Raw genomic sequence first — 15,878 nt, 5'->3', positions numbered from 1 at the left:
TCCATGGTTCTATCAAATTTCATATAAATGTTTTATAAGTACCTGACCAAAAATTACATGGTATATGTATAGTTTCCAGTTCTCTAATGAATTAGAATTTTTAGTCTCATTGAATACAGCAGTAGTAACTATTTTAATATCTGATAACTCTCTCATGCGGAGTCCCTATGGATCAATCTATTGTCTATTGCTTTTGTTGGTTCTCATTCATGTCGTGCCGTCTCTTCCTGAGCCTATTTTTAAACGTGTGTAGACACTATATTTGAAAACTTGTTTACAGATGTAATTGAGGCCTAGGGTGTTGTGTTCCTCAGAAAGAATTTATTATAGCTTCTGCCAGGGCCTGGAAATACTGGTAAACAGAGATCATCTCAATCCAATTTAATGAGGATTCTCCCTCAACTAGTTTATGGCATCTACTTCCTCTTCATCCTTCCTCCTAAGATGAAGCACTTTGGGGTCCCAACCCAAGGCAAGGGGATTTGCCAGCTCCTCTTTGCAGGCCTTGAATCCCAAATTTTGTCCTCTGTCTTGGGAGGCTCTGGGAACTGCCCCTACTCTCCATCTCGTCCTGATCAACAAAGGTAGGCTTGTAGAAGCTATGTTGGCACACCATGGCCTTGTCCCTCACGCCTAATTAGGCCCTTGGATACTTCATCCATTTGGGCTAATTTCTTTCAATCAGGAATTTGGTTGGTATTCAGAACCAGTTGGTCAGTCTCTATTACATTGTAAACTCGGGAGCTGGATGGAGTGTCAGAAAGCAAGGAGGGAGAATAAAACATATGTGCAGAAAATAGCTGAGAAGGAGACCCTGAGAGCTCTTCAGGTTCTTCCTGGGGTCTGGAATCTATACTTGTGCTCATCAAGACTTTCCTGTGCCCTCAGAATCAACTCTCCTTTCTATGCTTAACCTAATTGAGGTAGAGGTTGTGTCCTTGCAACCAAACATCATAACATAGTTAGGAAGAGACTAGCGTTTAATTTTGTTTGTTTGTTTTAAGACTACACACCACTGTTACTAATGGCTTGAGAGGTAAAAGGATAACCCAATCAACAGTAAACACATCTTCAAACGACTATCAAGGTAAAAGTCTGATTCAGAGATCACCTTCGATTGTTTCTCCGCCAGGCATTCTATGGGACTTCCAGAACCACTTTACCACCAGAATCACTTACAAGGCACACTCAAAATCTGGTAAAATACATGTGAGCAGGGAGAGCATGAGCACTTGAGGGTGGTCCAGCCACATAGCTCTGCAAAATGAGGTGGGTGACAAAGTGGGCTAGCACCAGGACATCTAAGGACATGCTATGGTTAATGATAATGATGGTTAAGTTCATTCTAAATAGGACTAAATGGGAAGTTTGCCAAAAAGGAAGAAATTCAGGTAAAGGGACCACGCACCAGCACACAATAGTGTGAAAAGGCAACCCATGTCATGTCACCTGCTGCAACTTCAAGATAAGTATCTGAACACCTGAGCATTGCTCAGCATTCCTGCATTACCTAGAGATTTAACTGTACTCTTCAAGCTTTTCAATAACTGAATCAGATGGAAGAACTCTACAGCAAATGATAGTTCATATTGCTTCAGACACTCATCTGAGAGAACACATTAGCAATCCACTAGAACAGTGGTTCTCCAAGTATGGTCTCAGGACGAGCAGCGTCAGCATCACCTGGTGATGTGCTAGAAATGCAAATTACTGGGCCCCACCCTAGACTCACTGAATCAGAAACTCTAGGCCGGTGCAGTGGCTCACACCGGTAATCCCAGCACTTCGGGAGGCTGAGGTGGGTGGATTGCTTAAGCCCAGGAGTTTGATACCAGCCTGGGCAATAGTGGGACCTTGTGTCTACAAAAAATAGAGAATATGGCCAGGCGTGGTGGTGTGCAGTATGATCCTAGCTACTTGGGAGGCTGATGTGGGAGGATTGCTTGAGCCTGAGAGGTCAAGGCTGCAGTGGGCCAGGATCATGTACGTCACTGCACTCCAGCCTGGGTGACAGAGAACAAGACCCTGTGGAAGGATAGAAGGAAAAGAAACTCTGGAGGTGGGGACAGTGAATCTGTTTTAATAAGCTCCTCAAGAGATTCTGATACATGCTAAAGTCTGATCTAGAATAAACCCTTCTCACAATGTGATTCTGCTTAGACTTTTATTAAAAACTAGATCTCTTGGGAACCAGCTCAGACCTTTTGAAGCAAAATCTGCAGTGTCGTGGAGCCCAGATTCCACACAGCTACTAAGCACTCCTGGTGATTCTGATGCACAGGTTTCAAATACCACCCATTAGATTATAAACTCCTCGAGAGCAGGGACTGTCTTGTTCAGTTTACTTCTAATTGTTGTGCCGTAAGAGACACTCAGTGAAGGTTTGTGAATGATAGCTAGTTCCACATCAACTTGCCCATCATGACAGCAATTTGTGCCAAGGCTGCTTAGGAGCATGGCAGAACTGTAGAGGTATGTGTTTATCCATCCCCTTTCTTGCCCTAATAAAGATTTTGCTTACTTAAAAACGGTCAGCAGCTTGTTAAGCATAGCTGGATTGTTAACTGATGAATGAAAGTCATCTTTGTTTTAAGCGATCTGGTTGTAAAGAAAGATAACTATGGGTTGGGACAGCTAGAGGTAGTTTGAGGTACCTCAACTACCTAGAGGTGAAGTTCAGATTAATTTAAGCAACGTTGACAGACGTAACTGTTAGCCTAGGGGAATACGATCCGTTTGGAAACGCTATTTTGGCAAGAAAAGAAACTTCTGTTAAGAGATGGCTTTCAGCACCTTCACCCTTTGTTTAGTTTTGTCAGCCGAGACAACAAGGAATGAGACTTTCTGAATTCAGGCTCCTTAGAGTTACCACGAAACCCACCAAATCAGTCTAAGCTAAGGGCAAAAGCTGACTTCTCAAAAAGTTCAGCTCTTTTAGGTTTTATAAGCAACAACTCTTAAGACTAAACTGAAATGATTAAGGAAGCATCACCACCACCACCCCCGCCCAGAAATTAAATAATTGACCTTACAGACACACATATTTCAATTAATGTTCCATTTTTTAAAATCACCAATTTATTTTTCTACCCAATCCAGTATCAATGATATACAAAAGGATATAAACAGACTATCATGAATATTTATAGGATGACACACCAAACAATTACCAAGGAACAAATCCTGCAAAATAACAAATTGTTGCTTATCCATGTCCACTCAACTGTACAAGGTTTATTTCTAGGACAATTTCCCAGTTCTCTGGGAAAGAAGTTCTGTGGATTTATACCTTCCATAAGGGTCAAGCAAACATGCTAAGAGCTGATACCATCATGTTTTTATACTAACAGCCGAGAAAGGTTTTTGAAGAACACTCTCTTTCAGACCAATGTTACAGCATCAGTGGGCTCACAGACAGGATGTGACTTCATCAGAGGAAATGCTTCTCTCCTCTTGGTCTCCCTAAGGTCCTCCTCCTAGTACGCAGGAGGAGCTCCCCATAGTAACACCCTAGTTCCAACCGATGGTGTGTAGATTATCCACACACAATGGGAAAAAGAAAACCCCCTTACCTACTAAATAGAATACAGATCTGGGGAGGCAGTTTCCAGATCTTCAACAGGCAGACATTATGCGGCCTGTATTTAGTACACAGCATATTCTCTTGAGAGAAAACAGGAATGAACATTCTCAGAAACATTCACATTGCTCATCAAATGTAGTTTTACCCAAAGTATATAGGAAATGGCAAAAACCTAAACCTAGCTGGACATTTTATACAAGTAAGTCAAAGTTCAAAGGAATCATCCTATCTTTATTCTCAGAAATCCAATGGGTTGAATACCACAGTTCTTCTTTAATGGAAGCAGAAGATTCGAGTCCTTGTCTCCCAAAATGCCTCAGCCAGGGTCAGCACAGAGAGTGGAATATAAAAAGCTTAATTGTGTTAATACATGGAATACAACAGTTCTCAGTCAACCTAGCCACAATTTTCTGTCTTGGCCATCTATAAGAAATGACTACATTTGAAATTCAACTTTCACATTCAACAAAAGAAATCAATTCAGCTTCAGACACAAAGCAAAACCAAAAACAAAAAACAAATGGCAATAGCCTACATATCTAAACACTTGACAATCGGGGAACTGTCCCACAGAGATACGCTCAAGGCCAGTAGCACCCATTTATAATTTGGCATGTACTGGTTGAAGGTTGAAGGGGCAACAGGACCCAGAGCTAAAATATTCAATTATAAAGATATAATAATACATTGATGAATCAGACAAAAATAGACATATATGATACCACATTAAAGATTCATATACAATACTGTGCTGACTTTAAATAAAATATTTTGGGACACTAGAAGGAAAAGAATTACAAAGGAGCATTTCAGTCCAAAGCTAGTCCAGTGAATATCTATGACTAGGATTTCCAATCTTTGATCTCCAAAGAAGCTGATCTAATAAATTCTAACAATACTTTGTTCACATTTGGGACACACAGCATACTTCCAAGTACAGTAATCCCTCTGACGTTTTGGTTTCACTTGCTATTTGATGACTAAGTTGTTTCTGACTATAAAGATCTTCCTATTTTAATTAGCCATTTAACACTACAGAGGCTGCTCCCTTTGAGAGACCAGACAAGTTTCACAGAATTTGATCTAATGAAGATGAAAGGTGGGGAAAAAAGGGAACATTTCCTGGGTTTTTTTGCAAACCTTTTTCTCTTGCTTGAAAAACTCTGCAATCACTTAATGTTTTGTTCTGGAAAAAGAAAGCAAAACTAGCTGGGAAAATACCCATACATTAATACTCGGTGTTTACTAGCATGATACAAAATAAATTCATAGATGTCAGTCAATTGTTTCTTAAAGATCAAATGTGAATTTTTAATCTTGTAACTTAAGAACTGAGTTTTTCCACATTCCTTTATATAGAGTTAGCATCTGTAAACTGAGACCCTTTTTTGGTTAATCATACAAATTTAATTTGTCCCTGGAAACAAAAACACAACCTAACAGATTAACAAAATATGTCCTTTAGACAATATTTTTTCCGTGAATTTTGCTGCACTGTTACCATTTTTATCCTTCAGTAAATGAAACTACACTTAAAAAGTTTATGTATTTTGAGTTTACAAAGAGCTAAACTCTTAATTAAGAAGACTATGAAGTCAACCTATACTCATTTCAGAACTGGCTTCCCTCTTTTCAAAAGTAAATTCTAAAAGTTTTTTAGTTATTATTATTAAGTTATATGAGCTAGAGACATTTCGACTGCCTTCAATGCTTCTGTAAAATTGAATAAAGATTTTATTATACCACACACACAAAAAGCAATTGGTACAGAAAAGGCAGTTTTCAGTTATTCTGTTGAGAATTTCTTTCCATGATTTCTCCCATTAAAGTATAGTTTTCAAAGCAACCACCACGACAAAGGAAGCATCTAATTAGTCCGTTTTCTTCTGATCCAAGAATGCTGAACATTTACTGTCCCATCTGTAGTTGTATCAGCAGTGTAATGAACACAGTTTATATTACTTAACTATTCTTTGAACTCCAAGAACTGTTGAAGTCTTTTCTGATGTTCTGCAGATGCTTGCACAGCACTAAATGAAACATAAATTCAAAGCATAAGCTTTATTTTACATTAAGCATATTAAGTGAACCACAGAGCACAGAGTCAATATTTTTCAAAACAATTAAAAATGAATAGAAATCTTCACTTCTTTAGTATTTCTGAAAAAGCTGGATGAAAAGTCTTTTTAATCTAATGAAGAGGAGGGCTTGTATTCAGTAATGGCATGCTTCTATCTTCTAAAAGACCAAAGCAAATTAAGACTGACAAGTGAAGGCATTGACTTTAACCTGCTCTGCGATGGAACCTGCTGTGCAGAGTTCCAGGCCTTGCAGTAGATTTTCTGGATTTTATTATTTTATTTAAACCAGATTCCAACATTATCTTTGAGCTGCAGAGTATCTGAACTGCCTTCAATACAAAATCCTTTAAACTTAAATGTTTGGTTAAAACACAATAGATTCCATTAATTACTTTCAAAGGTAACAGCTTGGTGGTTTAGATTTACTTCTCCCTTTGAACATAAGTTATGTTTTAGATGGGAACACTGAGTTCTCTCTCCACCCTCACTATCACAAAAATATATTACCTTGACAAAATTAGGGCAAATATATACTGAAACTAGTATAATAACACTTCCTCTTAAACTTCTGGGCAAAAATTGAATATAATGAAAGATTCCGGTTTTCTAGTTCTTGAATAGGTCACCACTTTTTAAAGTGCCAAAACAGTCTTATTTTAATAATTTTGTTATGAATCGTCCTAAAATGTCTTATAGACATCTTTACTTTCTTGAACCATGTACCCTCTAATTGAACCATTTCAAGTATTTGACTGCACAAAGATGCCCTCTAGGTGCCAGTGAGGCTGTCTTCTCTAATTTAATGGCTCTGAAACTCTCTCAAACACCAAACCTGTGACTTTCCCATGACATTTCTCTCTGCTAGCAGGCAGTAAAGTGTCCCTTACAATTTACTGTTAGTACTCCTGACTCTAGTAGCAATCTCTGCTCCTCAAATACATTTTGATATGGGCTAGGCATGGTGGCTCACACCTGTAATCCCAACATTTTGGGAGGCTCAGGCAGGAGAACTGCTTGAGCTCAGGAGTTTGAGGCTGCAGTGAACTATGCTATGATCTTGTCACTGACTATAGCCTGGGCAACAGAGCAAGACCCGGACTCCAAAAAAATTTTTTTGATATGTTATAGGCTGGAAAACCAGAATTAAATTAGCCTAAGTTAGGAGTAAATGGGAGGTGGCAGGGAATGGGGAGATGTAGGTCAAAGGATAGAAAGTTGCACACATGTAGGATGAACAAGTCTAGATACCTAATGTATAACATGAGGACTATGGCTGACAAAATTGTATTGTACTAGATATTTTTGTTAAATAAGCAGATTTTAGCTGCCCTTGACATACACACAAGAAAGTAACTATGTGAGATGACAGACATGTTAATTTACTTCACAACAGTAAACATTTTATATGTAAACCCCATGTTATAAATCTCAAATATACACAATACAATTTATCTTTTAAAAAATGAGTAAATAGTGTTGAATGTCTCCAATGAGTAGCCTGTGTTTGTTAGTTGATTTTCAGAGCTCAAGAGCTAACTTCATTTATACCTAGTTCTCAGAGGTAGAGCTTTGAATAGTGAATAATCAGGTATTATACAGTAATAAGTATCACGATAATGTAGACTGCACAGTGGGTTTTACCTATGTATGATCCATTTTATCTTCACTAACAACAAATGAAACCAAGTGGGTGTGAGAACGCTCCCTTTCATGGGGACATAAGCTGTATCAGAAAGATTCAGAAGTTAGGGGAAACACCAGTCTATTGGTTAGGAGTACAGACACTATAGACAGAACCCTAGGGTTAGGAAGATTTGCATCTGAATCCTGGTTCTGCAACTCACTACCTGCATAATCTTGGGTGAGTTACTTAAAACACTAGGAAACTTGCTCACAATCACAGATAGCCATGATGTAAGCAGACAGAAATCCAGATATTTTAACTCCAGATCTAACATTCTTTCCACTATACGACATTATCCTACATTTGTACAAATAGCCTCCACTGATTTTATCAACTTTGACGCATATATAAAATATGGCTCTTTTCAGAGAAAAGAAACTAAGGCAGAATTTCCTTCTCACAATTTTTATTTTATTTGTATATTTATTTATTTATTTATTTTTGAGGCAGGGTCTTGCTCTGTTGCCCAGGCTGGAGTGCAATGGTGCAATATTGGCTCACTGCAACCTCCACTTCCCGGGTTCAAGTGATTCTCCTGTGTCAGCCTCTGGAGTAGGTGGGATTATAGTTGCCTGATGCCACACCCAGCTAATTTTTGTGTTTTTGGTAGAGAAGGGGTTTCATCATGTTGGCCAGGCTGTACTCAAACTCCTGACCTCGGATAATCTGCCCGCCTCGGCCTCCCAAAGTGCTGGGATTACAGCCGTGAGCCACTGCGCCCGGCCCATTCTCATAATTTTTAATCAGTCATCTATATCTCTTTTTTTTTTCTTTGAGACAGAGTCTCACTCTGTTGCCCAGGCTGGAGTACAGTGGCACGATCTCAGCTCACTGCTACCTCCACCTCCTGGGTGCAAGCGATTCTCATGCCTCAGCCTCCTGAGTAGCTGGGATTTCAGGTGAGCACTACCACACCCAGCTAATTTTTGTATTTTTAGTAGAGACGGGGTTTCACCATGTTGGCCAGGCTAGTCTCAAACTCCTGACCTCAGGTGATCCGCCCACCTCGGCCTCCCAAAGAGCTGGGATAACAGGCATGGACCACTGTGCCCGGCCTATAGCTCTTTCTCATCTAATAAATCCCTATGCTCCCCTTTTCTTCTTGCCGTTTTTCCCCCAGGGCAATGTTACAGTCCTGCTATTTATCCATCCACTGATTAAGCTGGCTAAAGCTGGCAGGAACTTCAAATTAATCTCGCATACAATGTCCCCCCTGCCTGGCCATGAGCACAGTCAGGCAAGGTCTACGGGTATGCCCTTCTCCTTGCTTTTGTTCTATCATTAATATACGTCATATTTATTTCATTCTTTACATTCATCAGTATTTTCTGAATGTGTCCTACATATTAATTTATATCTTGGAGGCAGTCTAGTGTTGTAGATAAAGATGAAAGATTTTTAAGAGTAAGAAATACCTGATTTCAGGTTCATGTTTGACATGCACTAGATTGTGCTATCAGGCAAGTTTTAACACCTCTGTGCCTCAGTTTTCTATCTGTACAATTATGATAATTTCTACACTTCACAGGGTATTTGAAAAGAGTAAATGAAAAAACATAAAGTTCTAAGTGAATTGTCGAATAGCATTATCTGATAAAACTTTCTAGAATTAGGGAAAGATTTTATACTTCTGTTATCCAATACATTAGCTACTAAACACATGTAGTTATTAAGTACTTCAAATGTGGCTAGGGTGACTGACAAATTGAATTTTTAACTTTATTTAACTTTAATTTAAATTGGAAGTCTTAAACTATTCATTGATTGCAAACAAAAACAGCAGAGCAATCTCTCGTGTCTTCTAAAGTTCATTTATAATTATGATAAATACAAATATAGTTTAGTTACTAAGCTAGTATCCCTCATCCTGCCTAGCTAGATCATTTCACAAGAGGAAAGCAGTAAACATCAATAAAACTAAATATAAACAGGCTTGGCATTTGTGGTTTTCTCTCTGGTTCTGTTTCTCAAGGTGTTGTGATCTGTCGGTGTTTTTCCAGCATGAATCACAAAGCACCAGGGATTCATTTCTGGAATACTTTGCTCACCCCAAGTCTTCAGTTTGCTGACCAAGATATAACAACAGAATTGTTTTAATACATTTTTCTGGAAAGGTACCCGGATTTTCTGCCCTTTTTTCTCCCTTAAGGATCTTTTGGTAATTAAAATATATATATAAAATTAAATTTGCTGCATTTATAACTTTCTGTCCTCTTTTGTCCATTTGAAAGAAATCCCCAAAGCTTTAGGATAGGCCAAATATTAAAATATAAATATTAAGTCCACATCCAAGCTGTAAGTTCCCAATGAGAATCATCGAGGTCCCAAGAGAACACTTTCAACACATGAGCCTCATCATTCCCACACCTGTTTCTAAGGAAAGTTCCCCAGAAGGGGTCTCATCATGGATCAAAACAGGTAAACTTACTTCAGATGTTCACCAAATGTAGTAGTTATTCGATAGATGGCAGTTTTTAGTGATGCTCTGAATGCAAATCTTAATGTTTTATATGAAGTGTCCACAAGGCTTCCTGAAATCCGGGGTGGTTTACTGGAAGCATGAGGAAGCTTAAAGTACTTGTCGACTGCCTACACCAAGAAAGAAAACACATCAGTTTAGATTATAGAGAAAGTCAACCTAGGCCATGTGCTGTGGCTCCCATGTGTAATCCCAACACTTTGGAAGGATGAGGCGGGAGGACTGCTTGAGCCCAGGAGTTCCACCGTACTCCAGCCTGGGCAACAGAGATCCTGTCTCAAAAAAATTAAATTAAATTAAATTAAATTAAAAATTAAAAAGAAAAAAGTCACTTTAGTCCAAAGAATTAAGATTTGAGATAGATACAAATGGATATATACAGAGAGATATATACATATCTACGGATATGCTATAACACATTTCTTATTGTAGATCACAGTCAAAATAGTTTTCATAAACAATGCAATAGGGAGGCTCAGCTACTATGACAGCTACCAGGCCCCCCACAAATCCAGACTTGACCTCAGAAATGAAGCTATCATTCAATAGCCTTGAAAATGCAAAGCCTGAAGCCAAACACCGATGTCCTACTCTGCTTATGATGTGTGACAGGCAGGAGGAGCTTTATTAAAAGACCTCAGCAAAAAGAAAAAGACCAAACTTTACACTTTACAGAAATAGCTATTCACTAAATAGTTTATCTTCCTTTTCAATTCAAATAAGGCATTTATGAGCAATGACAGATGATACTGTTACATCATGAGGTCCCCATGGAAAAATAAACTGACAAGATATAACGGTATAAGCATACTATTTATAGTTATGAATGTAACCACCAAAAGAACTGAAAACAAAAACAATTAAAATTATGTTTGCCAACATGTTCTTAATTTCAAGAGCTCTTTAACATCATCTGTTCTTTTTTAATAGCATCCTATTTTTGTTCCAAAGATGCAATATCCTTTATTTCTGAGGATTCTGATAGCTTTTTTGTTTTTTAGTTTCTTCCAAGCTGATTTTCCCCCTTTGTTCCTTTTAGTCTCTAACTTCTGCCTGAGAGACTTTCCCCAGAAATCTAGCGATCCTCGCTCACAAATGCAAGTGGGACCTGCTCAAGAGCTGAGCACCAATTATAAGTGCATGACTGGGAATTACAGACAAGGGGCTTCACAGTGGGTCATCTGCAGGGAATTTTGCAGGGTGAACCTTCAACTCAGTCACGTTACATCTTTCTTCTTGGACTGGTCAGAGTGCCCAAAGAAAGTTTTCTAGTATCCTGACTACAGGGCCTGGCCCCAGTGTTCTGAAGCCAAGAACACCAGGGCTTCTGAACTCATCCCTCTTCTTTAGTACAGCACCCACAGCTCCCCCAGACTGGGTGCTCTACTCTCTCTTAAAGGATAAACCTCAGACTACAGTGGAGGAGGAGCAATTACCCCACAGCATAGGATCTAGGGATCTAACTAATTTTCATACAGCTCTCACCCAAACCTCTTTATTTTGGCTACCTGTCCCTTCACCCTTGGTTCTTGAGTTACTTGTGCTTCTCCCACCACCAATTTGAAATCTGCCTCTGGAATCTGCTAAGTTAGCTATCTCAACCATCCGCTTTCCAGCTTTGAAAGTTTTGTTGCTATTATGTACTCTCCTGTTTATGGATTTATGTATTATAAAATACCTTTTCTATAGTTTAGTAGAGTTTTGGGGAAGGAACAAAATTTGATGCATGTGTTCAGTCTGCCACGGTAACTTCAGTGTTATTTAATATTTCACTGAATTTCACTGAATTTAGTGCTATTTAAGTATTTCACTGAATTTCAACTACTACCTAAAATTATCTCAAGCATGTTCCAGTCTTGGGAAACATTTTTAAAGTTGATAGTAGAAAAAATAAATGATTGGACTCAGAGTTATCGTGGCAGATTGAACAAATGCATCAAATTTTGTTCCATCATAATAGAAAAGTTATATTCTTTTCAATTTTCTTGCAAACATCCTGATTAACCCTCAGTATACCAGGAAAAACTGTCATCATCATTACTGCCTGGGTCCTATGAATACTTTATATCTTTTGTAGTCTAAAATCATTTTACAAACAATTTACAGATGACAAGGTAATGTAAAATAACATCATAAAACTTTAAATAAGAAGACCAGGCACAATGGCTCACACTTGTAATCCCAGCACTTTGGGAGGCTGAGGCGGGAGGATTGCTTGAAGCCAGGAGTTCTAGACCAGCCTGGGCAACATAGAAAGATTCTGTCACTACAAAAAATTTAAAAATTAGCTGGATGTGGTCCAACACCTGTAGTCACAACTACTCGGGAGACTGAGGTGGGTGGGAGGATTACTTGAGCCCAAGGGTTCAAGGTTACAGTGAACCATGATCATGTCACTGTACTCTAGCCTGGGCAACAGAGCAATACTCTGTCTCTAAAAAAATAAATAAATAAAACAAAATAAAAATGAAAATAAGAATATAAACATGGAAAATCCAAATTTTTATTCCGTATTTTCTAGGTTTTGAAGGTATACACACCTGAAATGAGCAATGTCCTTTGAATGCAACCAGCTGTTCACCAGCTATTATGCATAAATCTGGAATACATCCATCTTGTAAATACTAATTCCAAATTTAAGCTGTATCTCTAATAGGTTCTAGCTCATCAATACTGCTGGTTCTTTTTCTTGTATTTGCACCATCAAAATGCAGTACCTTAAAAAACTTTAGACAACTCATAATTTTGCTGAACAAAGAAGTACAGCCATTTTCTTTGCACCTTAATTGCAAAACATTTTCTTTTTCTTTCTTTTTATTTTTGAGACAGAGTATCGCTCTGATGCCCAGGTTGGAGTACAGTAGTGTGATCTCGGCTCACTGCAACCTCTGCCTCCAAGGTTCAAGCGATTCTCCTGCCTCAACCTCCCAAGTAGGTGGGATTACAGGCGCCTGCAACCACACCCACCTAATTTTTTCATTTCTTGTTTTTTGTTTTTTTTTTTTGAGACAGAGTCTTGCTCTGTTGCCCAGACTGCAGTGCAGTGGCACGATCTTGGCTCACTGCAAGCTCCACCTCCCAGGTTCACACCATTCTCCTGCCTCAGCCTCCCGGGTAGCTAGGACTACAGGCATCCGCCACCACACCCGGCTAATTTTTTGTATTTTAGTAGAGACGGGGTTTCACTGTGTTAGCCAGGATGGTCTCAATCTCCTGACCTCATGATCCGCCCGCCTCAGCATCCCAAAGTGCTGGGATTACAGGTGTGAGTCCCGCGCCCGGCCATTTTTTCATATTTTTAGTAGAGACAGGGTTTCACCATATTGGCCAGGCTGGTTTCGAACTCCTGACCTCAAGTGATCCGCCCACCTCAGCCTCCCAAAGTGCTGGGATTACAGGCATGAGTCACCGCACCCAGCTGCAAAACATTTTCATTCTTAGGTTTATAAATACAAATTCAAATGATCAATTCCAGTGGCTTTTTTTCTTTGACATCACCTATTGCCTTCTTATCTTTGTATACACACACCCACCTTCAGCACCTATCCCCTTACAAATTGTATAAAGTAAATTTTGGCGCACAAATACAACAGAAAATGAAGGAACACTGGTCATGTGTACTCTTAGCAAAATGAGAGATTTAAGTTCTTATTATAAAATACTGTGGGATGAAGTCTTTCCTGTTGAATGACTTACTAGATAAGCATACCATACCAGATACATTTCCTTTCTCTCCTTAAAAACCTATTGTTCTGTAATCCTTGGGTTTCAGGAAAACATATCTAGAATACATCAACTGAAGGTTCACAGTCTGAAATTCCTCTTTTTTTTTTTTTTTTAATGAGATGGAGTCTCACTCTGTCATCCTGGCTGGAGTGCAATAACGAATGATCTCAGCGCACTGTAACCTCTGCCTCCCTGGTTCAAGCAATCCTCCCACCTCAGCCTCCCTAGTAGCTAGTATTAGCAGGCATGCGCCACCATGCCCAGCTAATTTACTGCTATTTTTAGTAGAGACGGGGGGTCTCACCATGTTGGCCAGGCTGGTCTCGAACTCCTGACCTCAAGTGATCTGCCCTCCCCGGTTTCCCAAAGTGCTGGGATTACGTGAGCTACTGTGCCCAGTCCCGAAATTCCTCTTATATTTCACCATCATCATTAAAGTCTAGAGCTATGCTGTCCAATATGGCAACCACTAGCCATATGTAGCTATTGAGCACCTGAAATGTGGCAGGTCTGAACTGAGATATGCTACAAAGTGAAAAATAAACACCAGATTTCTAAGAATTAGCATGTAAAAATGGATATAAAAGATCTCATTGGTAATTTTATCTTGATTACATGATAAAATGATACTACCTTAAATACTGGTTTAAATAAACTGTACTATTAATGTCACCTGTATTTTGCCAATTTATCTACCAGAAAATACAAGAGTACATAGGTGACTGCATTTTATTTCTATTGGACAGAACTGGTCTAGAGTGCTGCTATCTGTCTCTCTGCATTTGTCTTCCAATGTGTCTCAGTAATTGTTTTATTGGCAATTTTCTTCCCTTTACCATTGTGGACAGAAAATTTAAAAATTATGAATTATCAATTGTATTCAGTGAAAGCTTTAAAAAAGACTACAAAGATGTGTGTCTAGACTTTTTATATAGCTTTTCATGAAAAATCATGCAATACTACATGATTTTATCATTCTTCTGTTTTCATATTAGTCTTTTTTACAACATAATAACTAATGAGTAATGATAAAATAATTCCTAGGATAATCGACAGCAAATTGTTACAAGATAGTGAAAATGTACAATCACTAGATCTATAATATACCTTAGATTTTAAAAGGGCCCAACAGACCTACATGCATAATTGCAAGAGAATACATTTTGTTGATTTTTTTTTTTTTTTTTTTTTTTTTTGCTTTTTTAGACAGGGTCTCACTCTGTTGCCCAGGCTGGAGTGCAGTAGTGCAATCATACCTCACTGTAGTCTCAAACTCAAGCAATCCTCCTGTCTCAGCCTCCTCACTATTAGAGGCTACAGGTGCACACCACAGCACCCAGCTAATTTTTTTAAAACCTTTTATAGAGACAGGATATCGCTTTGTTGACCGAGCTGGTCTTGAACTCCTGGCTTCAAGCAATCCTCCCACCTCAGTCTCTCAAAGTGCTGGGATTACAAATGTGAGCCATCACACCCAACCCTGTTGAATTTTTTAAATAAGTAATTGCTCTCTTTGTTCTGTACAAGACCTCTATGAAAGAATAAAGGTCCTAAAATAGCAATCTTTATAAGTAGTTAGAAATGCTCAAAAAAGAAATGCAAAAAATCAATTAGGTCCAACACACCCTAATGGTATTATAAGCATTAAATTAAGAAGGAAAATCTCAGTTTAGAGTAAATGTATCCTTAACCCCTCTCTTATTCTCACTAATCTCACACTAGCCACATTTGTAACAAAAGATAAGCAGGCCTCAGGTTTAGAGACCTCAGCAAATAAGAGTATCGAGCTAGAATTTAAAATCATTAACTTTTCTCACTTTAATTGCCTTATCCTTAATTCTGTTATTAAAAAGCACTGAAAACAAAAAAATTTCTGTAACCTTATTTTTTCTTTGTGAGACAGGGTCTCATTCTGTTGCCCAGGCTGGAGTGTAGTGGTATGATCACAGCTCACTGAGCTTTGACCTCCCAGGCTCAAGTGATCCTCCCCGCTCAGCCCCCAAGTAGCCGAGACTATAGGCTTGTGCACCTCCCCACCTAAATTTTGTTGTTGCTGTTGTTGGAGACAGGATTTCACCATATTGACCAAGGGCTCAAGCAATCCATCAGCCTTGGCCTTCCAAAGTGCTGGGATTACATGTGTGTGCCACCATGCCCAGACAATCTTTTTTTTTAAAGTGATGTGATGTTGTAACAAAAGATGTAAATCTTTTGGTGGCAAAGCTGACCTGACGTGGACTCATCTGGCAGTAAAACATGACCTGTGCTGACACAGGCTATTTACAGTCTTCATCCTACTTTTTTTTTTTTTTTTTTTTTTTTTTT

General features: G+C 38.7%; 1 protein-coding gene and 1 non-coding gene across 5 annotated transcripts in view; both read right to left on the bottom strand.

Moving 5' to 3' along the window:
- Window positions 1–3,793: 3,793 nt before the first annotated feature.
- The window catches only part of NDC1 (NDC1 transmembrane nucleoporin), a 66,371-nt gene continuing 54,286 nt past the window's right edge, over window positions 3,794–15,878 (bottom strand). For all 4 annotated transcript variants that reach the window (XM_015140054.3, XM_077956101.1, XM_077956105.1 and 1 more), the window contains 2 exons: window positions 9,777–9,937; window positions 3,794–5,613 (listed from right to left, as the gene is read on the bottom strand). In XM_015140054.3, coding sequence (XP_014995540.2) covers window positions 5,550–5,613; window positions 9,777–9,937 — 225 coding nt within the window. In that variant the 3' untranslated portion in view covers window positions 3,794–5,549. The remainder of the gene's footprint in view (window positions 5,614–9,776; window positions 9,938–15,878) is intronic.
- LOC114675105 (small nucleolar RNA SNORA58) lies at window positions 8,471–8,606 on the bottom strand. Its single transcript, XR_003726203.2, has one exon. It is a non-coding gene; the product is annotated as a small nucleolar RNA SNORA58 (small nucleolar RNA).

Source organism: Macaca mulatta, chromosome 1 (assembly GCF_049350105.2).
Source record: "Macaca mulatta isolate MMU2019108-1 chromosome 1, T2T-MMU8v2.0, whole genome shotgun sequence".
Taxonomy (NCBI): Eukaryota; Metazoa; Chordata; class Mammalia; order Primates; family Cercopithecidae; genus Macaca; species Macaca mulatta.
Note: the sequence above shows the minus strand (reverse complement) of the source record. Positions and strands in the feature narration are given on the sequence as shown.